We start from the raw sequence: 22487 nt of genomic DNA, 5'->3' as shown, positions 1-22487 counted from the left end.
TTGACATCATAAGCCCACGACCTTACCACTGTACCACCAGGGCCCCCAGGCACAGTATCTTGTTCCAAAGGAAGGCTGGCTCACCATCTGACAATGTCTGCACAGCAACATCTTGCGTGGAGACTCCGGGACCGTGTTTGTTGTAGGCTACCACACGGAAGCTGTACTCAGTGTACTTTTTCAACCCGTTAATGGTATGAGAGTGACTCGAAACATCAACATCCTCAAATAAAATAGAAACAACTTATATACACACAACTTATTCCAAAAGAAATGTGACAAAAATGTATTTGACAAATACGAATTTTTATCCTTTATACAGAATGTTACTTAACAAGTTGAAGCCAATGAGTCAAAAACACAGGAATTCTGCTGAGAAATGCTACTTGGTATTTGGTGACCCCTGCTGAATAACGGAATAAACCTCAGTACAGAGAAACAGAATCCGCCAACTCTTCATTTCCGAAACCTCTTTACTTCCCTTAGATGTCTAGAACTAGGAAGTATTAAGTTTTGGAAATACAGTTTAATTCTTCTATTCCCATCAATGGATTGAAAACCAGCTTAATATATAACCACCATGTACGGTGTCAGATGGGTGATCACTTCATAAAAGTAGAAATGTCTACTCTGTTGTACACCTGAAACCAATATAATTAATGTATGTCCACTGTAATTGAAAAGTAAATTTTTAAGAAAGGCTTTATCTCATACCTGTTCTTTGTCGGTGCCCTTCTCCATATAGTACAGTTTATAATTCTGGATCTCCCCATTGCCAGACAAGGGTGTTTCCCAGGTGACAGTGATGGAGGTAGGGGAAGTTGCAAATGCTCGGATGTTAGGTGCTGGGCCGGGGAGCTGAACTAGAAAGGAAATGTCAAGACAGTGAGATATAAGTGAAATTCACTGCATTCCCCAATGACCATTCTTAGCAATAATGTCACTACGGCCACATTAAAAACAAAAAACAAACAAACAAAAAACCTAATGAAACAACTAATTTGATGGACGTGCTTTTAGGATAATATATATTTAAACAAATTTCTCTCTTTATGACTTAAATTAAACCCAATTTTATCTGTGAAGCATTTCAAGTTTATCAAAAGGAGACAGCAAACACTACAGACTTCTTGTGGTCTGTCAACTCCTACTTTGGTGGTGGGGCAGCAGCACACAAAGTCACCGTCACACACAAAGAGCCTTCTTCTGCCTCCAGGTAGTGGGGACACAGGACAGACTCCTTGTCCACAGAGAACTCCTGGTCTAGAGGGAGTCAGATGTATGAACAGACACAGGTCATGTCACAAGCGCTAAGCTAAGCAGCATATGTAGCAAAGTGAGTACACAGTCTGCTTTGGGATGGCATGGGAAAGGGAAGGATCAGTGACGACTTCTGGGGAGCAAGAAAAATGAGTAGTTTCCTCAGATCCCAAAGGGAAAAGTATTCCAGTAAATGCGAAATGATGGGTGAGAAGAGAGTGTTATGCTGAAACAGGGCGCAGGTGTGGGAGAGAGAAGGCTGAAAGGCGTGACAAGGGCCAGGCAATGAAGGACCTCAGATGCCCTGCCATGGACTATAAACTGTTTCTTGTAGGTGTTAGATAATCACTGAACAACGCAGAGCAGGAACAAGACACGACATGGTCAGGTGTTCACTTAGAAAGCACGTGAGCACATGCATGGAAGAAAGAGAGTAAGGGAAGGAACAGCCTAGATAAAAGAATGATTTTAAAGCAGCTACCTTTCAGTGCATGCTCACAGTGAGCCCAGCACTGAGTGCTATACATCTCGGCACTCCCCCGAGGAGATGGGTACCAGTGCAGTCCTGTCCACAGATGAGGCTGACAGGCTGAGAGCCACTCCCAAGTGGTGGGAAGCGGGTGAGCCGCAGAACCAGGAACTGGGCACTTTCTGATTATGAAACGCAGGTCCCAGCAGACCAGTGAGGAGGCTGTCACGACCCTTGCACAGGACGTGTGTGACTGAAGACTCAGGGGCTGGGTGACTGAGTGTCGAGCTCTAACGCCCACATCTCTCAAATATTGTCACCATATTCTCAGCTGACACACATATCCTGGGCGGGTTCCTGTCCCTACACTTTGCTGGACTGTATTTGAAAACAACTTCTTTGAAGCTAGCATTTCTGTTAACAGACACCCATTAGATTTAAGGAAAGGGGAAAAAAACCCCAACAAAATGTAAAACAAACTGGCTTTCTTCAGTAATTGCACCATAACTTAAGATTAGTTCTGCTACCAAAGTACAGAAACCCGAATATAGTTATTTTGACAGGTTTTTCAGTCATGAGTCATGTTACTCAATGTTAAAGGCGTATGTTGTGCATGCACCCTGAAAGGTGGGATTAGGCGCACTTCTGCCAACATGGAAAACTTTCACTTATTAAAGGGGAAGAAAACTAAACAGTCCCCAAATTCCCCCAAAATCATTTTCAACACATTCACTATGCATAGGCAAATATGATCCTAAAGAAAAAGGTACTAATAAATTCTTTCACATCAGCTGTCCAGAGAAGAAAGGGAAAACTGTTTACACTGGTTTGTGAAGTCAAGTGTGGATAATAGTTTCCACAGGCTGCCCCCACACTCCTGCCTCTCCAGGCTGTGCCCTTCAGTGAATGCAGTGCACCTGCTCCCCCCAGGGCTCCCCGCAGGGCTTTCTCTCTGCCTGAGCACTAAGCACTGAGCATCTTGCAGCTGCCCTCCACCCTCACGTGCCCTGCCTTGTCCGCTGCCCTCCCAACCAGCGGTCCTAGATAAGCACTTTCTTTTCATTTCACACTCCACCACTGTCAGCGTCCCTATCCATCATGTGGGCAGAAGTCAAGTCCTCCTCATCTTCACACCCTGACTCATTGTTACATCACATTGTTACGGCACATGGCAGGCACTCAGTAACCCTGCTGCCCTTACATCTTTCCTTCATCTCTAAACTGACATGACTCTTTGAATCTAATGGTTCGCAACAGCTTGACTCATACACTCTGAGATGACAGTGGAAATCCATGGCTCTTTCCCAAGGAAAACGTACTGTGTACAAACTCACCAATATCTCATGTATGTGCAGAAGGCTCACAGATGCAGGGTGGAGCTTTCAGACTGAATCAGATGCAGGGGTCTTTCCCTTTGCTCTCCACGTGACTCACCTTGCACGCATATTTGACCCTGTCTGGGAAGCTGGGCCCCACTGTTTCCTTCCCTAGGAACGCTTGCTCTGAGTCAAATGCTTCGAGGTCAACTCTCACCTCTTCCTAAGAACCTGCCTCCACAGAACTAACTTCTGCAGTCATTGCTCCTTGTTTTGTATCCCAGTGCCTCTCATGAATGACACCTGCACACTACAGGCTGCTGGAAGGAAACTGAGCTTGTAACTCAACAGACTGTTTCTGCTCTTATCTGAACACAGTAACTCTCACAGTCAACACCCTTTCCCAGTAGTGGGGACGCATTCCTCCTTGAACATCCTGCAGGCTCTCGGACAGCCCTCTGTTGTTGGCTGGCTCTGAGCCCTCGTCTTTAAGCTGCATCGCTGAAATGACCAACTGCCTCCTGTCTTGACTGCTACTCTTTTTTTATTTTTTTATTTTATTTTTTTTACAGAGGCAGAGATAGACAGGGACAGACAGACAGGAACAGAAAGAGATGAGAAGCATCAATCAGTTTCTTGTTGCGCGCTGTGACTTCTTAGTTGTTCATTGATTGCTTTCTCACATGTGCCTTGACCGTGGGCCTTCAGCAGACCGAGTAACCCCCTGCTGGAGCCACCGACCTTGGGTCCAAGCTGGCGAGCTCTCTGCTCAAGCCAGATGAGCCCGCGCGCGACCTCAGGGTCTCGAACCTGGGTACTTCCGCATCCCAGTCCGATGCTCTATCCACTGTGCCACCGCCTGGTCAGGCTTGACTGCTACTCTTTAACATGAGAATTCTACCTTGTGCACCTCCCTCACTGCTAGTGCCCTGTGCAGTGTACAAGGTACACGCAACAAGCACATGGTGAGAGAATGACATGCCGGAGTGTCAGGACATGAAGTTCTGCAGCTTCGGGACTGTACTATCCTAACCCACCAGACCAGGTAAGGTCTCTGAACTAGTTCCATAGCTTCACTGGCAAACCTACAAAATCTGTTTCAGTCCCTGGTCAGGAGCTGCCACAGATGTTTCACAGCTATGGTACCCATCACTCTAGTTAAATCTTTGTTACTGGAAGTTTGCTAACTCAAAAAACTAGGGCGGTTAACGGTAAAAGAAATCTCGAGGAGGCTAAGACGAAAATCAGGCTTGTGGTAAAAGATGCTAAAAGAGTAGAAGAAAGCCTCAAGGGAAAAGCATTACTTAGTATTTGATGGACTGCTTCTTACAATTTCAAGCCTAGAGTTCACAACCAAAATTTAAGACATAGAAGACATTTATAAAATAAATCAGCCCCACACTCATTTCAGTCGCAGAAAATCTTAAGAAATATAGTCAGTGGTGACAGTACTTAGCACAAATGAGCACAGGTCCAAAGGAAAGCCTTCAAGAGAGTCCGAAGAGCATGGTGTGGTGGAGGACCAGAACAACCCAGCTGGTAACAAACACTGAATACCTACTTCCTGTGTGAGGCCCTGCCCTGGACACTGGGAATGTGATGATGACAAAGGCTTTGTCTTTGCCATAAAATAAATGAGATGCTTGCCACAATCATAATTCAAGGAAGAAAGTGTCTTAGAAATGTACATAGAGATGCAACATTAGACAGAAATCAGAGGAAAGATTCTAGAAGGCACCTGAGTTGGGTCTTAAAGGATCAGTTACAGTTGAGAATGAATTATATTGTCTTATACTATTTGCTACTGCTTGAAGTGAATGAATTTTGTCTCTCATAAATAATTCATAAAATCCTTAAAGGCAAGGCTACACACAAGGCAGACCTTCAGATGGGTCTCCCCACAGTGGGGCTGATGGGGGGCACTCACCCTCGGGCTGGGTTTCTACGCGGAGCGGAGCAGAGCTCTCCCCGGAGCCGTGTTTGTTCTGAGCCATCACTCTGAAGGTGTACACAGTCGCTGGCATTAGATTTTGAATAGTCACCTGCATTTCTCCTGAGTGACTGGTATTCTCAACACGTTCCCTTTGGACAAAGAAGATTTGGAAAGAGCGTTCATTAGAAATATTTCTAAAATGTGCAATTTCCGGCCCTGGCCGGTTGGCTCAATGGTAGAGCGTCGGCCTGGCGTGCAGGGGTCCCGGGTTCGATTCCCGGCCAGGGCACACAGGAGACGCGCCCATCTGCTTCTTCACCCCCCCCCTTCCTCTCTGTCTCTCTCTTCCCCTCCCGCAGCCAAGGCTCCATTGGAGCAAAGATGGCCCGGGCGCTGGGGATGGCTCCTTGGCCTCTGCCCCAGGCGCTAGAGTGGCTCTGGTCGCAACAGAGCGACGCCCCAGAGGGGCAGAGCATCGCCCCCTGGTGGGCAGAGCATCGCCCCTGGTGGGTATGCCGGGTGGATCCCGGTCGGGCGCATGCGGGAGTCTGTCTGTCTCTTCCCGTTTCCAGCTTCGGAAAAATACAAAAATAAAATAAAATAAAAAATAAAATGTGCAATTTCCTTTCCAATGCAATTCCTACAGATAACATACCACATAAAATCTTATCCACTAATGTCAAATGTACCCTGAAAAAATGAAACTTTTGGAGGCGGAACAGTACACAGAGGAACAGGGGAACTTGCCGAGAGCACGGTCGTGCACATCTGAAACATACTGATGTGCCTGTTCAAATATCACTGAGACCGCTCTACAGAGGAGGCATGGACCAGGGTCTCCTCAATGCCACCTCAAATGGGGACACTGGTCAGCCACTCCGGAGGCTTCAAAAATTACTGAATTTTAAGGGGTGATTCTCACAAAGACAAACAGAAGGTGATTACAGGTATGATGCAACTTTCACAGAAACATCAAGGGATGCCGCATATGTTTTAGATAACAGTCTCTCAATAAAAGGAAAAATAGAGATGATCCCTTTTAAAATTGGGAAAACATTAAAAATTTAATGAAACCTAAAAGTAACCTAGTCTATAAAATAAGCTAATCATGACACTGATTTTTATAATTTACATTTTAAAAAGAATACTTTTTGAATGATTTTTTTCAGAATGATTTGAAATGTTTGACAATCTTATCACAAACGGTACAAATGAGTCAAGCAGTCTGGCGTCATAAGGTGAAAGTAGAAAATCCATTTTCTAGGTTCTTTTTAAAGGTCATGTCCAGGCTCAATCTTGGGGTCTTTGTGTCCACACTTGGGTCTATAATTATGCTCAGGCTACTGTACTTACCATATCAAAAAAACACAAAACAGGTCATATTACACAAGAGTTTTCAACAAATAATGTGAAGGAATTTATTTGTTTTAGACAAAGAACTAATCTTTAAAAACTGCCAATCATGTGAGAGTAATAAAAAGGCCCAAGACTAGTCTGTGGAAAAAATTTGAAATTACCTAAAGCTATTTTTTTTAGGTGAGATCTAAAGCTATTGAATTATAATTCTCACTTTAAAATATTGATCATTTCCTCTGAAATTACTGATTATGGTTTAGTTCTACATACCAATATGTCAATTTGTCTAACTATACAGGAACGTTTTCATTTTAGAGATTTTAGGTAGTGTTTTTAGGTAGTTTCCTATAGTTCTTTAAACTCCTTTCCCTTTCCCTTTTCCCTTCCCCTTTTCTTTCTTTCTTTAATAGAGAAAGAGAGTCAGAGAGAGGGATAGATAGGGACAGACAGACAGAAATGGAGAGAGATGAGAAGCATCAATCATTAGTTTTGGGTTGCGACACCTTAGTTGTTCATTGATTGCTTTCTCATGTGCCTTGACCACGGGCCTTCAGCAGTCCGAGTAAGGTGGCGAGCTTTGCTCAAACCAGATGAACCCGTGCTCAAGCTGGTGACCTTGGGGTCTTGAACCTGGGTCCTCCGCATCCCAGTCCGAGGCTCTATCCACTGCGCCACCGCCTGGTCAGGCTAAACTACTTTCTTTTAATTAAAACAAACAGTACCCACAGTATATTTACACGGGTTTATTTTCTATAATCAGGTACACTGAAAAAGAGTACTATGGTGGCAAAAGTTATTGCTCAGAGATTGTGAGATATTTATAGATATTACTTTCTCTTCAGCAAAACCTCTAATTCACAAGATTTCAAAGGAGGATGGCAATAGATTCTTTACATTTGAGGAATCTGATACTCGGTTTGATCACAAATAACTGCTGTCTAAAAGAAAGGCTGGTGCTTTGTATCTCACTAGACCAGTGATTTTCAACCTTTCTCATTTCATGGCACACAAAAACCAATGACTAAAATTCTGCGGCATGCCAAAACATGTATTTTGTGCTGATCTGACAAAAAAAAAAAAAAAGTATAATTTTGATTCATTCACATAGGACAGCTATTGTTATGTTGGCTGTTGTCACTGTTCCCCTTGACAATCTAAGGAGAAGAGGTCAGCCTCCCTGACTAAACGGTCAGGTGTTGCATGTTTTAACAATTTTTTTTTGTGTGTGTATTTTTCCAAAGTTAGAAGCTGGGAGGCAGTCAGACAGACTCCCACATGTACCCGACCGGGATCCACCCAGCATGCCCACCAGGGGGCGATGCTCTCTACCCATCTGGGGTGCTGCTCCACTTCAGCCAGAGCCATTCTAGCCCCTGAGGCAGAGGTCGTGGAGCCATCCTAAGTGCCCGAGACAACTTTGCTCCAATGGAGCCTTGGCTGTAGGAGGGGAAGAGAGAGACAGAGTGAAAGAAGAAGGGGAGGGGTGGTGAAGCAGATGGGTGCTTCTCCTGTGTGCCCTGACCAGGAATCAAACCCGGGACTTCCACACGCTGGGTCAACACTCTACCCCTGAGCCAACCAGCTAGGGCCTGCATGTTTTAACAATTCTTGCAGCCCCTGGCTGAGAGTCACTGCCCTAAGTGAGAGCACAGGTACGGTCTGTTTGGCTCACTCTGTCCTCATAAGTTAGAGCAAGTTCTCCCTGAGGAAGATGGGATCGGTATCACCATGCTACTGTGTATCAAAATGTCCTGTGCATGTTCACACCCCACAGACATGAGCAGAAAGCTTGCACGGCAGAGCAGCGTCAGGAGTGTGCGTGGGGATGGGGTGGGGGGTTGCAATGTGCCTTCTGACAGGTCAACCCTGTACAGTGAAACTACCATGTATAGTTTTGGTTTGTTGTATGTGAAAGAGGGAAAAAAGGAGAAATGAGTGAAGGGAACTGAAAACTTAGAACAAGTTTCAACAGAAACATTAATAAAAAAGCCAGCGGCCCTGGCCAGTTGGCTCAGCGGTAGAGCGTTGGCCTGGCGTGCGGGGGACCCAGGTTCGATTCCCGGCCAGGGCACATAGGAGAAGCGCCCATTTGCTTCTCCACCCCCGCCCCCTCCTTCCTCTCTGTCTCTCTCTTCCCCTCCCACAGCCAAGGCTCCATTGGAGCAAAGATGGCCCGGGCGCTGGGGATGGCTCTGTGGCCTCTGCCCCAGGCGCTAGAGTGGCTCTGGTCGCAGCAGAGCGATGCCCCGGAGGGGCAGAGCATCGCCCCCTGGTGGGCAGAGCATCGCCCCTGGTGGGCGTGCCGGGTGGATCCCGGTCGGGCGCATGCGGGAGTCTGTCTGACTGTCTCTCCCCGTTTCCAGCTTCAGAAAAAGAAAAAAAAAAAAAAAAAAAAAAGCCAGTGACCATCATGTCTCTAACACGAAACATCCAGCACCTGACTAGGTTTCTAGCGTTAGAATGGTCTGAGGTCCCAGAACCAAGTGTCTGTCTAGAAAAAAATTCAGGACAAGATCCAAGGTGGTTATAAATGACAATTCTCAAATGTGGGTGGTTACGGTTGAACTTAGATGAGTGTGATGGGTAAGAGTCAAACAGAAGGCAGTGTTGGGCTGGAAGTTAGGAGCTCCAGCTCCAGTTCTGGCAACAATACTCATCTTCTAAAGGACTGTGGGCCAATCACTGACTCTGTCTGGGCCTTAGTTTATTCATACATTCAATGAAAAAAAAAAATGAGATCGGGTAACAAACTTGTTCTTAAAGGGCTTGACAATGAATATTTACAGGCCAAGAGGCAAAATGGAAATTACTATGTAGTTACTTATATAACCTATTACAATGTAACCATTTGAAAATGTAAAAACTACTCTTAGCTTCTGGGCCACCAAAATAACAAATATGATTCAGCCCCAGGTCCGTTTTTTTGCCAACTCATGGACTAAACGGACAGATACTTAAGGCTTTTGTCCATCTGTAAAATGCTATTCATGTCTGGAATATTCTCTATGTAGGAGGTACTATCATAAAAGTGCTGCTGCTTACATTAAAGGCACTGAAATAAAAGGTGAATATTTTGTAGCTGAAAAGATAGAACAAGGACCCTTTGACACCCAGGAACACAACAGAATTTAGCTAATGACCAAGGCATGCAGTGCCACATGGTGGCTGAATTTTCAAATACAGGAAGAATGCTTCTAAATCTAAGAAGAAAAGTTTTTCTCATTTTTTGATCAGAAAATTTCAACTTACAAAGGTTAAGCCAATTTTTCTTTATAAGACAAGTAACCCAGTATTTTTACTCATGTGCTCTTCCCATTCCTTCACTACTTCTATTTAAAAATCATAAACTTAAAGTAATGAAGTGGCAAAACATATTATGTCTTCAAGAATCTTCCTTTTAAGTTTTTTTGCAGATTTATTCTGTCCACTCCAAGTGACTGCTATCATCTTCACCCCAGCACACTGACCACACACCAAGAGCAACATCACTACTTGCTTCACCTCTGACTCCACTCCCCTCTAATCTTGTGTGGTAGGGACTCTCAATACAGCTAATAAGAGCCGTTTACTGCCCTGGATGGTTGGCTCAGCTGTAAAGCGTTGGCCCGGTGTGTGGAAGTCCTAGTTTGATTCCTGGCCAGGGCACACAGGAGAAGTGCCCATCTACTTCTCCACCCCTCCCCCTCTCCTTCCTCTCTGTCTCTCTTTTCCCCTCCTGCAGCCAAGGCTCCATTGGAGCAAAGTTTGCCCGGGCACTGAGGATGGCTCCATGGCCTCTGCCTCAGGCACTAGAATGGCTCCAGTTGCAGTGGAGCAAATGCCCCAGATGGGAAGAGCATCGCCCCCTAGTGGGCATGCCGGGTGGATCCCAGTTGGGCGCATGCAAGAGTCTGTCTGTCTGCCTCTTCACTTCTCACTTCATTAAAATACCAAGAAAAAAGAAAAAAAAAGCCATTTACTAAAATCCCGGTGCACACTTGTTCAAGCTGATTCCTTCTTAACTGATAACCTCCAACTTTTGCTGGTTTTCCAACATTTTGCTCCAAACTTCCAATGTATTATAATTCCTACCCAATGCTAACTAAACCAGGGGCTGGCCAAACCGGCATCCTGGTTCCTCGTCCTTCGGGCACCAGCCCTGAGTGGCCCTCTTTGTGTCCTCTCTCCCTTTGTGCTGCAGCCTCTGCCAAATTCACTTCTGTATTTTTCTCAGTTCTTACTTCATTGATTAATAATCATCCCTGCTTACTTCAATCCACGATACATTGAAAATTTTTAGTTTGATAGATTTTCATTAAAAACAAAAGCATAGTTTAAATTTTTTTTTAAAGTCCCAGTATTGTGGCTCCTCAAAACCTATCCTACCCTGAGACCAAACTGGCCTGCAGTCTCCTGTACTGGACCGGGTCTTGCCAAGCCAGGTACTCTCGGCCTCAGTGCTGCTGAGATGTGGTCAGAGACCTCTTGGTTGCAGGGGGCAGAATTTTTATTCTTTCCATCAAATGGAGCAAAATATTTCAACATAATTTATTGAATAGTTATTATTCCTCTACTGAGATCACTGTCTTCTCTTAACAAACATGGATTCAATGCTACTACACACCTGGCTCTGTTCTAGGTGCTGGTGAAACACTACTGAACAAGACAGACACAAGAAATATGTTAACAAGGAGAGAAAATGTTAGAGTGCTACATGTTCCAGAACAAGAGCACAGAACAGAGCTGGGTGGTGTGCCAGCAGTGGTGTGCGGGTGAGTCAGCAGTGGGCCCTGGGGTATGGCTCTCGTTGCAGTCAGCACTCCCCTGCCAGGTCCCGTTTCAAAGTCCCAAGCCATGTCATCAAGTTTGGAAAGTTCCTTGAAAATTAATAGCTGCTTGGAAACAAGGCAGCCCCAGGACAGCATAGTGTGGGGGTGACCAAGAGGCCGGGCTGAACAGGGTCATAGAAGCCTGAGGAGAGGCTCGCTGAGGGTGACAGACAAGAGCCAGACATGGCTGTCTGCAAGGACACAGGGTCACGGGGTAAAGACCCACAGTGGGGGAGAGCCTGTTGTTTGCTGTTTGGAGGGAGGGATGAAAATGCTTTTTCCTCCGTGAAACCCTGCAAGTTAGTGATGAGATCTGAAAGCTGAGGGGAGACTTTTTAGCATAGATGGTGTTTAGTGGTGACGCCCTGCCTGTCTATGTCAGGAGCTACGTTTCCTGATCTCTGTGATTCCTAAATACCCAGTGCCGAGGAGTGGCTCCATCTGCCCGGCTCAAATCTGTCACCCAGACTTCTCAAGACTGTAAAGTCAAGGAGACTTCACTTGATTAAGGTCCCTATACTTGCTCAACTTGCAGTCTGGTACAAAAGACAATGCATATCGGGGTACACATGCCAGCAGCCTGTGGAAGCGACGGCCTTCCTTCCTGTCAGTGGGCCTGGACCAAAACAGACACTTTGGCTTTCTCACTCGGACTTGAGGGTGGAGGCACCTACTCAGCACTGTGAGGGTCATGGAGTCGGCACAGGGCCTGGTTCTGCCCAGAGAGCCTATAATCGGGCTGGGAAAACAACACACTTGCACACAAAATGGTGAAGGACAACAGCTCACGGCGGTGTGAGACCACGTGCTAGCATAATCAAGGGCCAGCAGGTGTGGTACAAACAAATGTGAGAGAGCTTCATGGGGACTGTGGGACTGAACCTGGGCCAAGAGAAGTGAACCACGTGTAGCTTCAGCTGAAAGGGGGGAGGGGCGTGAATGAACACACGAGACTGGGGGAAAAGCTACAGTGACGAGAGCCAGACGAGTGTCATTAGACAGGAGTTCAAGCTGGAGGTAAGGGAGAGTTTGCAGTAAAGGGGCTGGAGCCCTGGGTGCTCTGCACACGAGGGAGAGGCAACGTAAGGTCCTGGAGAGGGGGGTGGAGAGGAATTTCATGGAAATGCTGTTTTAGGAAATTTAATCTCTGATCACTCTTGTGTCTTCAGGGAGACCACCAGAAGTTCAGCACCCACACGCACAGAGGGTGCAGGCACATATCCATTTCAGATTATATTAATATGTTCAGTCCACTTTAATTTCTAGAATGTCAGAGTTTTAAACAAGCCACGTCTAATTAGGTTGCATTGCCTTAATCTTATGAACAAAGGCAGCCCTGGTTACATTCTAATACTCCAACCCAAATGGCTCTCCCCACCCTCACCCCACCCACACCATCCCAGGGAGGCAGGAGAGAGTACCAGGGCCTTCAGTCTGTTTGAGAATTTATTTCTAGTGACCTAAAATTCGGAAAGATGCAGCTCAGTGACCACGGTTTCCAGACTGAAAACTGGTACCGACCCTGCATGACGACGAGCCAGGTGAGCACAACCAACACGTAGCAACAGGCTTTGGGCTTGCAGGCACTTACCTAGCAACACCCTCTTTGGTGTAGAAGACAGAGTAGGTGAGATTGTCCCCATGAGGATCAGAGGCAGGTGTGCGCCACGTCAGCTTGATGAAGCGTGTAGAGACCAGGGAGGCCACGACATCCCGAGGAGCAGAAGGCAACGGTCCCGCTGTGGCTGGTGCTAGATGGTCAGTAGTGGCACTGGTCAGTGAAGTGGGAGGTAATGTTGGGATGGCAACATCTTGTCATGTGCAAACATTGGGGAATATGAAGGGCAAACCACGACGGTTTAAAAAAAAAGAGAACAGAAGAAACAAAAAACAAAAAAGAAATAAACAAAACCACGATGGGTAATAAAATAAAGTGAATGAACATAAAAAAGGCCATTAAACTGAAGGCTAACATGCAGGCTAGGGGAACAACTGAAAACTAATAGGCACTATTCAAGATAACATCATTGCTGAGCAAGCAGACTGTCAGGTCACTATAATGGTTGTGGGCAAGGGTTAGAGCAGGTGAAGGTTGAGAATAAAACAGCTCACAGAAGGACACAGCAGTGCCCAAGTAATTGTCTTTCATCCTAAAAGAGGCATGCAGATCTGTCAAACTTGGCATGTATGAATCTCACCTACGATAAAACCTCAGTGTTTTCTCCTCTATTGAAATACAGAATAATGTACATAGTATGCATGAACCCAGTTACATTCAATACAGACCCCAGACAGCCGCAACCTCACTGCAGAGCTGCATGTCTCCAGCTCTGCCAGGATTCAAGAGCCATGTGTTCAGCTTTAGTCTTACTGTGAAACTGTACCACGTACTGGTAACACCCAGGGGAATCTGACAATCTCCCTCACTTCACTAAGTTACAGTTCATCTGGTACCTCATCAGTTCATTTAACTACGGCAGTATCATGAATCAAAAATCCCCAGGTCACAGAAATACAACACGCAGAGAGCTGATCTGTTGTTATAGCTCTCAGCGCAGTGCACGTCGCAGGGGCAGGCAGGATGGAACCGTGGACAGTAGGGTTCAGTAGTCAAAAGCTCCATTTCTGCAGCTGTCGTTTGTGGGTAACTTTATCACCTCCTAAGGCAGCCCCTTGAAAACCTCTGTGAGCTGCCAGGAAGTCTACAGTGAGGCAGTCTGAGTAAGCATGGCGGAGGGAACACATTCTCTAAGGGGAAAGGCAGAGGAAGATCAACCCAGAGTCTCTGGGTGGTAAACAAGGGGAACAAGGGCTCTAGCAGCAACCACTCTCTGAACATTGTCCTCAGCATGCCAGATCTCCCTGTGGACTCATTTAGCATTCACAACACGCTAGAACAGGCACACCCCTGTGTCTCCACCTCACATGCAGGGACTAAAACTGCAAAGGGCTCACCTGCTCATCCCAGGTCACACAAACTAGGTGCTCAAGTGCTAGAACCAAGCCTGGTGTTCGATTTAACAGGCTCTGGATTTAGCCAATAGGAGTCCTAGTCCCAGCTGTGCCACTTGCTAATTTTGTCACCTGGGGCAAACCAGCCATTGTCTCCCACTTACCCCTTCCTGCTCCTTCTGAGAAAGGGCTCAGAGGGGTGTAGAGTGCCCTCAGAACGTGAGAGTATGAAGTCACAGCTCAGGTCCAAGTCCACTCTCCACTGATGCAAGTGCCAAGTCTGACGGCCACTGAGGCCTCATTCTTATCCCTGATGCTTTTGCATGTGAGCTGCCCCAAAGGGGCACACACACCTCTCCCCCAGAGCTTTCAGAGTTTTTTCTCACACATGGTGTCTGCTTATTCCCACAAGCACTCCCTGAGACAGAGTAGCAATGGCAGGATCAGGGGTTGGGGTGAAGGTTAACAAGGAGCCCAGGACTCCTGGGGTTTCCGGCATGGGAAAAACGGTGGCTTGTGGTGTCATTTATAGAAAGACACAACAAACTGTGGGAGAGATGGTGAATCTGGTTTTGAACATGCTGTGTCTAAAGGAATGCTCCAATATCCACAAGAGAAATGGAAAAGCAACTGAAAATGTGGATCTCTGATTTTTGTAAAAGTTAAAGTCACTCAAACCCTTTCAGAGAAATGGGTCAGAGCGGCCTGAACTCAGCCTTACTTTGCTGCCTCATTTCTGTACCTGCCAAGAGACACACAGAGCCGCCTCCCTGACTGGCCCAACCACCAGCTGGCTGGCGGGAGGAGAGAGGGAGTCTGCAGTGAGAGGCAGCAGATTATACTGGACAGAGATTTCGAGTACATACAAAGACCTGCCTCATGTTCAAAACCTGACCTGGACACTAATAATGCAAAGCTGGGCCAGCCCCTCTGCCTCCTGACCCACGTCCCAGGCTGAGAGGAACAAAAGTATCAGTGAGGGAAGCACGTCATCACTGTGATGAGCCTAACTTGGTGACAAAGACAAAATATTAACTAGAAAGGCAACAGAAAGGACCAGGAGATGGACGTATGCAATGAGTGATAACTGAAAGACTCCCTAGGGACATGTAATTAGCCGATGAATTGTTGTAGCACAATTCTATAATTCTTCAACAGCACCCAGCAGTCCCCTTTACAGTTGTCACTCTCACGTTATATCACTTACACTAACCTATAAACCCCGTGAGGGTAAAATCTGTACACTTTGGGAATCACTTGCCATGACTCTATATATAATTTTAAACAATCAATAAGTGTATATTTACTGCACTAATTATTGGAAGAAAATTCACATTAGAGGTTACGGCAATAGTGACCAATATTTCTAGAATCTCATTACACAAGGCAATATTTTAATTTTTTTTTAGTTGATCCAAAGTTTATGCAAATCATCTTTATATAATGACATAAAAACATTGACTTTGAAATGTTCATTAATATGAGAAAAATCAAGCAAATTGGAACATATTTTCTTAAAACATTGACTTTGAAAATGTCTTTAATCAGTGATGCATGAAATAAAAGTATCCAATAATGCTGGGTCACTGTAAGTGATTTCTAATTAGCCATGGAAATAACCCAGGTCCACTACAGTGCAGTGCTCAAACCACCACCCCAAATGGGTCACCTGCTGCCACTCCATATCTGGCTGAATAGGTGAGGGAAACAATCATAAGGATCCCAGAGAACCAAGCAGGCAGCTAAGTTGGACCAGATCAATGGCACGATGATGTAGACTGGTCAGAGGAAATCAAAGATCTGCTTCTCTTTCTGGCAAGTATATGAAGCTGGACATAAAATTGTCAAAAAGTGGGAACTGCCCAAAGGCATACCACAAACTGGGGTATGTGGTCATGAAAAGTATTCTGCTCAGGGAAGACAGCACTGTGAGGTGCTCCTGCCGGGCTGCTCCAACCAGGCTAAGGCAGGCCCTGCGACCACTGGCTCTGTCACCAGAAGGGACTCACTGGGTGCGGAGCATGGCCAGTTCAAGGGCAATCTCGGAGGCAAGTGAACTGGAAGGGCCAGCTGGCTCTCAGCCTAAGGTTGTAATTTGGGGGAGGGGGACAAGCAATGGATGGCAGACCAGCTGGAGACTGAACAGGCAGCTGGTGAGGTGAATGAGTGGTGGGAAGGCTTGGGAAGCTCTCCATGGATCCCAGGTAGTTGACAGCCACGTGTCTATGCAGCAGGAACAGGAGTGGGCCCAAGCTGCCTACACTCCCCTGGCGAGAGGACCTACGTAATATGTTCAGAGGACATGAGCGCACCTGGCAGAAAGCAAAGCTTGGGCAGACTAAAAAGTGACCTGAATTTCAACGCACTCCCCAAACCACACCTGGACCCATGAACTGCATGGAAGGCTTCCTGGCATTGAGCTACGTGAGCACAACTCTGACTGACTCTTGGCTAAACACTAATGTGTTCAGACACAGGGGCTAAAAAATGAAGAGGCATGCAAAGAATCAAAACGAGACCCATCCTCAGGGGATAAAAAGGCAGTCAGTACAAAATATCTGAGTGGCTTCACTCAGATACTGGATTTAACAAAGACTTTAAAGCAGCTATTAAAATGTGTTCAGAAAACAAAAGGCAATGGCCAGACACTGTGTGGGGTATGAGATTTTACTCCATGTTCACAGGACAGTCATGATTGTCTCACGGGTGCTGGCAGAGGCACAAGTCTTGCATCAGAGACCAAGAACTTCCTACTCAGGGCCAGGGCAGCAGCCACTGCCTCTTGCTTGTTTCTGTCAGTTCCTCATGTCCCCCAAGTCCCACGAAGACCATGTGAGGGCCAGGATGATGCCTGCACACGCAGCAGGTTGTCACAGAAGAGCCCGGGACTTCAGGGTTTTACCACGTTCAGAATAAGGGACAGCATCCCCCCATCCCTGACAAAGAGCGGGTCTACTGTGAATATCTCACTGAATTCTATGTGGTCAGAAACATATTTTGTACGGTTTCAGTCTTTTTAAATTTACTGGGACCTGTTTTGTGCCCCACCATCCAGTCTCCGTTTCCTGGAGATGGTTCCACACAGGGTGGGGCAGAGTGGGTGTGCAGTTGTGAGTACACAGAGTTCATTCTTTTATTATTTATTGATTATTGTATTATTTTCCACAGAACACCTGTAAACCTACTTTTGCCCCATCCTGCATGTTTCTGAAAAGAATCTGCATCCCTAGTTGCTGGGTGGACAGTCAATGTCAGCTAGGTTAAGTTGGTTGGTTGAATTGTTAAGTCATGGATACTCTAACTTTTCCTAATTGTTTTATCAGCATTTGAGAGTGGAATATTATAATCTCCTTTAATCTTTGAATACAATTATAAATGCACATACGTCTAACAGCAGACTCCCAAAATATGTAAATTCAAAGAAATCTGGGAAAACCCCAAATATCTGGAAATCAAATAATCTACTTCCAAATAACCCAAGGTTAGAGAAGAAATCACATGAAAAAACTTTAAAATATATTTAACCAGATGAAAATGAAAAAACTAAAGAGATGTACCTAAATCTGTGCTCAGAGGGAAATTGAAATACTTTTATCAGAAGAGAAGTGTTACATTAATCACCTAAACTCATATCTTATGAAAGCATGTGGACCTCAAGTGTTCTCATACATACAAGAAGGGTAACTGTGAGGTCAAGGACTGTGCATTACCTTGATTGTAGGAGTCCTTTCACAATGCAGACATACACCAAATCATCGTGTCATATACTTTAAATATATTACCACTTATTTGTCAGCTTGGCCTGCTGCTCAGGTGCCTGGCAGAAACTTCACATGGGCACGTTTATTGAACACCATGATTTAGTACCCATAGTGAGATTGAGGTCATCCTATGAGATCCCGGAGAGGGGCTGTTTCTCCTGATCTAACTTCATGTGACTGTCGAGTAAGTTATCAGAGCTCTCTAGAACTGTCTGAGAAATCACTTCCAAAATCCAGCCACACCATGGTTGACGGATCCAGGGTTGACTACACATTAAACTTGTGACTGATGAAGTGTCTCTGTTAGTATTTTATAATCATGAGTTCAACCAGTATAACTCTGCACCTAAAACAGTTTCCAGGTAGGGAGCATTCATTCTGTGCTGGGCATGCTGCCCTCGGTTAAGTGGACCCAATCATCTTAATCTGACACCCACTCACACCTGCCATGAGCTTGTGAGTAGGCACATTTAAGTTTTCTTTTGAAGCCCTAATTGCATTCCTTTTCCATAATCTTTCTTTGAAAATAGATCAGTCTTAAAATTTATTTCAAAATCTTCTCAACTCCTTCAAAAGGTGAGAGAGTGTGTTGGGAAAACATCTCTCTGGCCCTCTGTGCCATATGTTAAGGAACCTACTAAACTGGGATGTCCCAGGAAACGCTCAAGGTGGCTTCCTTCAAACCCAGCGTCCAGAAAGAATGGAGTCTGACCCATGTGGTGCTTATTGCTCTCAACCTAACAGCCTTGTGAACAAAAATACAGTTCCAAAAAGCATTTCTTTTGGGAGACGCTAACAAGTACACCATATAAAAAGAGAGCAATCCTATTTGGGAGATTGTGGAGATCTGCCATCCTTATTAATGCAGGTTAGACTCCCAGAAGAACTTGTTCAGTTTGTTAACCTAGCATTTTTCCTTCTTAGCTAAACATGAAATCTCTTAATCCAGAAGCAGTGATCCAGTCTGGGCACCCTGAACTAAATGACACCTGAGACAGTCTAGCAGAGAGCTCCTTTAACAGAGCCTCTGCTTGAAAACCTCCAGTCACTGTTCAAAGGCTTCTGTAAAGCAGTCTGTTTCATATTTTTTATTTTAAAAATCCAAATGTAAAATGCTTGTTATAAACGTAACTTATACAATACAAAAGAATACAAAGTAAAAGGCTTAAAGATTCACTTTTCATTATCTCCAAAATACTGTTAAAAGACTGGTGTTCATTCTTCCAGATACTTTCCTCCTCAATGGCACACTTATATATACACATAAATATGAGAATGGAATGAGACCAAACATATAAAGTTATGAGAGTGAAGCGAAGAGCTACTGGCTTCCACCTCACCCCTGGAGATGGGAGGTTTACATTCAGGAGAGATTAAATCAAACAGGTTCTGGGCTCAGAGGTCAACAATGTGGAGATTAAAACTGCATATTAAATTAAGAAACTCCCATCTTCCTCCCTCAACAGGTTGCAGAAGGCTGGCATTGGGCTTCCTACCAGCAGGCAGGAGACGAAAGTCTCCCTCTGTAAGAAAGCTGAACAGAAGCAGGGAAGACTTACAAATATGACAATCTGGTTAGGTCCTAGCAGCAATAACAAAAAAGACAGACTACAAAAAAAAAAAAAAAAAAAAAAAAGACTACCTAAATTGTTCTATAATAAAAGATGAGTAGTTTAAAAAAGCTTCACTCCCAAAGTTTTTTTTAAAAAAAACCCACAATATATCTGCACAGTCTCAAGTTGTATCTCCTAAAATACTAATTTATTACAAAAAGAAAAATCATTACTACAATGGAACAGTCTGGAAGACACTACCTTATTCTAGCCTACCGGAGTCTTGCTTTGAGTGTGTGCAGCTTACAGGTTAGTAGAAGACTACAGAGCATTCTTGGCTTCTCTGAACAAGTCTCATCCCTCCAGGAGCCTGTCCCACAAATTCTGACTACCTTTCTATTGCTGCACTTACTTTTTCAAAATAAACCACCTTAACCACACGATCAAGTTGACATTATCAGATAATAAGATATATTAATATCACATACCAGCCCTCGCCAGGTGGCTCAGCAGTAGAGTGTCGGTTCAGCATGTGGATGTCCCAGGTTCAATTCCTGATCAGGGCACACAGGAGAAGCGACCATCTGCTTCTCCAACCTTTCCCCTCTCCCTTTTTTTTCTCTCTCTCTTTTCCCAGCCCACACTCATGGCTCAATTGGAGCGAGTTGGCCCTGGGTGCTGAGGATGGCTCCATGGCCTTGCCTCAGGTACTAAGATAGCTCGGTTGCTGAGCAATGGAGCAATGGCCCCAGATGGGTAGAACATCCGCCCATAGGGGGCTTTCCGGGTGGATCCCAGTTGGGATGCATGTGGGAGTCTGTCTTTCTGCCTCCCCACTTCTCACTTGAAAAAGAAAAAAATACACATATCATGCACCCCTGGATAAGGATGTGTTAAAAATGGTACACCAATTCTACAGTATTTGTCAAAAAAAAAAATCCATAACCTTAATGCAACCAGGAGAAAACACCAGACAAGTGCAAAGTAAGAATGCTACACCAAATACCTGACCAATTTTCAAAAGTGTCAAGGTCATGACTAATGAGAAAAGTTGAAGTGCTGGTGCAGACCGCAGTGAACTAAGGAGATGCAACAATTAAATGCAATGTGGGATCTGAAACCAGATCTCGGAACAGAAGAGGACATGAGTGGAGGTGAAATCAGAATGAAGCTGTAGTTCACAGTTAACTGATGTTAGTTGCTTAGTTTTGTTTGCCGTACCATGTTATATGACAATATTACCATGAGGTTGGATGATTCTCTGCATCATCTTTGTAATGCTTCTGTAATCCTAAAATTATTTCAAAATAGTTTTTTAACAGGTCCATCCATAGAAACAAAGCTTTCAGTACGTTTGAACCTGGTATTCTTAAGTAGGAAGGAATTGCCAAAGACTGCCTTCAAGTATTTGAAGGTAGTTCTCTCCATTTGATAAAAGTTTTCCCACTTCTTTCTTCTGTTTCCTTTATAATATATCTTCAAAACCTTTCTATAAACTTAACGCGAAGTGACCAAAACATACATAAGAATGCTATATTTTCGTTGTTATAATTAAAGATTAAAATGGTGTCTTGGTATCTACATCACACTAATGACACATACTGGGCTAGAAATCACACAAAGGTCACACAATTTCTCATATGTGGACTTTATTTTGCTATCTTATACAGCAGTGGTCTCCAACCTTTTTTGGGCATGGACCAGTTTAATGTCAGAAAATATTTTCATGGACCAGCCTTTAGGGTGGGACGGATAAATGTATCACATGACCGAGACAAGCATCAAGAGTGAGTCTTAGACGGATGTAACAGAGGGAATCTGGTTATTTTTAAAAAATAAAACATCGTGCCTGACCTGTGGTGGCGCAGTGGATAAAGCGTCAACCTGGAAACACTGAGGTTGCCGGTTCAAAACCCTGGGCTTGCCTGGTCAAGGTACATATGGGAGTTGATGCTTCCTGCTCCTCCCCCTTCTCTCTCTCTCTCTCTCTCTCTCTCTCTCTCTCTCTCTCCTCTCTATAATGAATAAATAAAATCTTAAAAAAACAAAAACAAAACATCGTTCAGACTTAAATATAAATAAAACCGAAATAATGTAAGTTATTTATTCTTTTTCTGCTGACCGGTACTAAATGGCCCATGGACTGACTGGTGCCTGTCTACGGCCCCGGGGTTGGGGACCACTGCTATACAGCACTTAATTGCTGAAAATTAATTATATCCTACTTGTACAGAGCCATCTGATAAGAATGTTCTACTTGTGCAGAGCTGCAATAATAGTGATAATGTTAGCATTAGCGTAAGTGAACCTTCAGGCACATTTCAACAAGATAATTGAAAAGAGAAATTTATACTTGTTAGCATCACTGATTCTCGAGTTTTTTTTTTTTTACCCCGGCTAACTTCTGCTCTTCCAAAGTGTTATTTCAGATACTGTATTTTTCCATACCAGAACTTCCACTTAGTTCATTTTTATATTTCTATTTCTTCACTGAACTATCATTTGTTCCCTCACTAGATTCATATTTTTCTTTATATCCTTGAACATATTTATCACAGCTGCTTTAAATTCCTTGTCTGCTAATTTCATGATGTCTGCATTTCTGGGTTTGCTTTCTACTGACTGTTCTCCAGGTTATAGTTCAAATTTTCCTTTGTAAATTCTTTGCCAGTCTACTAACTTTGATTATATGCTATATATCATGCGTGCTACTTGTTGGCTATTTGAGTTTTACTGTCTTCTTTAGTCCAGTGTTGAACTTTGTTGTGGCAGGTAGTTAACCTCACAGACAATTCACTCCTTTCAAGGTTTATTTTAAGCTATAAAGATGATTCTATTGTAGCCTGGAATCTAGAGTTAAATTAGCACTATTCTTAAAATATAGTCTTTCAAGGAAAAAAATACACACACACACACACATTCTATAGGCTTCACTGAATACTAGGGGGTGTTCAACAAGGTTTCTCCAATCTAACCGGATAGAATGTGAACATTTCTTAACTCTGTGTATGCTCCAATAATTCTTTCCTTAGTAAATGTCCTTTTCCTAGCCTACTGGAATCGTGCTCTGTGTATGTGC

The 22487-nt window shown here is 44.4% G+C and overlaps 2 protein-coding genes across 8 annotated transcripts in view; both read right to left on the bottom strand.

The window, feature by feature from the left end:
- The window catches only part of BBS4 (Bardet-Biedl syndrome 4), a 948798-nt gene that overhangs the window by 287647 nt on the left and 638664 nt on the right, over positions 1 to 22487 (bottom strand). The gene's annotated exons all lie outside the window — the stretch shown is intronic.
- NEO1 (neogenin 1) overlaps positions 1 to 22487 on the bottom strand; it is a 247168-nt gene that overhangs the window by 54956 nt on the left and 169725 nt on the right. For 4 of the 7 annotated variants that reach the window (XM_066278054.1, XM_066278057.1, XM_066278053.1 and 1 more), the window contains 4 exons: positions 12734 to 12953; positions 4973 to 5127; positions 715 to 863; positions 85 to 223 (listed from right to left, as the gene is read on the bottom strand). In XM_066278054.1, the coding sequence (XP_066134151.1) occupies positions 85 to 223; positions 715 to 863; positions 4973 to 5127; positions 12734 to 12953 (663 nt within the window). The remainder of the gene's footprint in view (positions 1 to 84; positions 224 to 714; positions 864 to 4972; positions 5128 to 12733; positions 12954 to 22487) is intronic. The other 3 variants (XM_066278059.1, XM_066278056.1, XM_066278058.1) reach the window with 1 other exon arrangement.

This window comes from Saccopteryx bilineata, chromosome 4 (genome assembly GCF_036850765.1).
Source record: "Saccopteryx bilineata isolate mSacBil1 chromosome 4, mSacBil1_pri_phased_curated, whole genome shotgun sequence".
Classification (NCBI taxonomy): Eukaryota; Metazoa; Chordata; class Mammalia; order Chiroptera; family Emballonuridae; genus Saccopteryx; species Saccopteryx bilineata.
The sequence above is the reverse complement of the archived record's forward strand: the minus strand, read 5'-3'. Positions and strand labels throughout refer to the sequence as shown.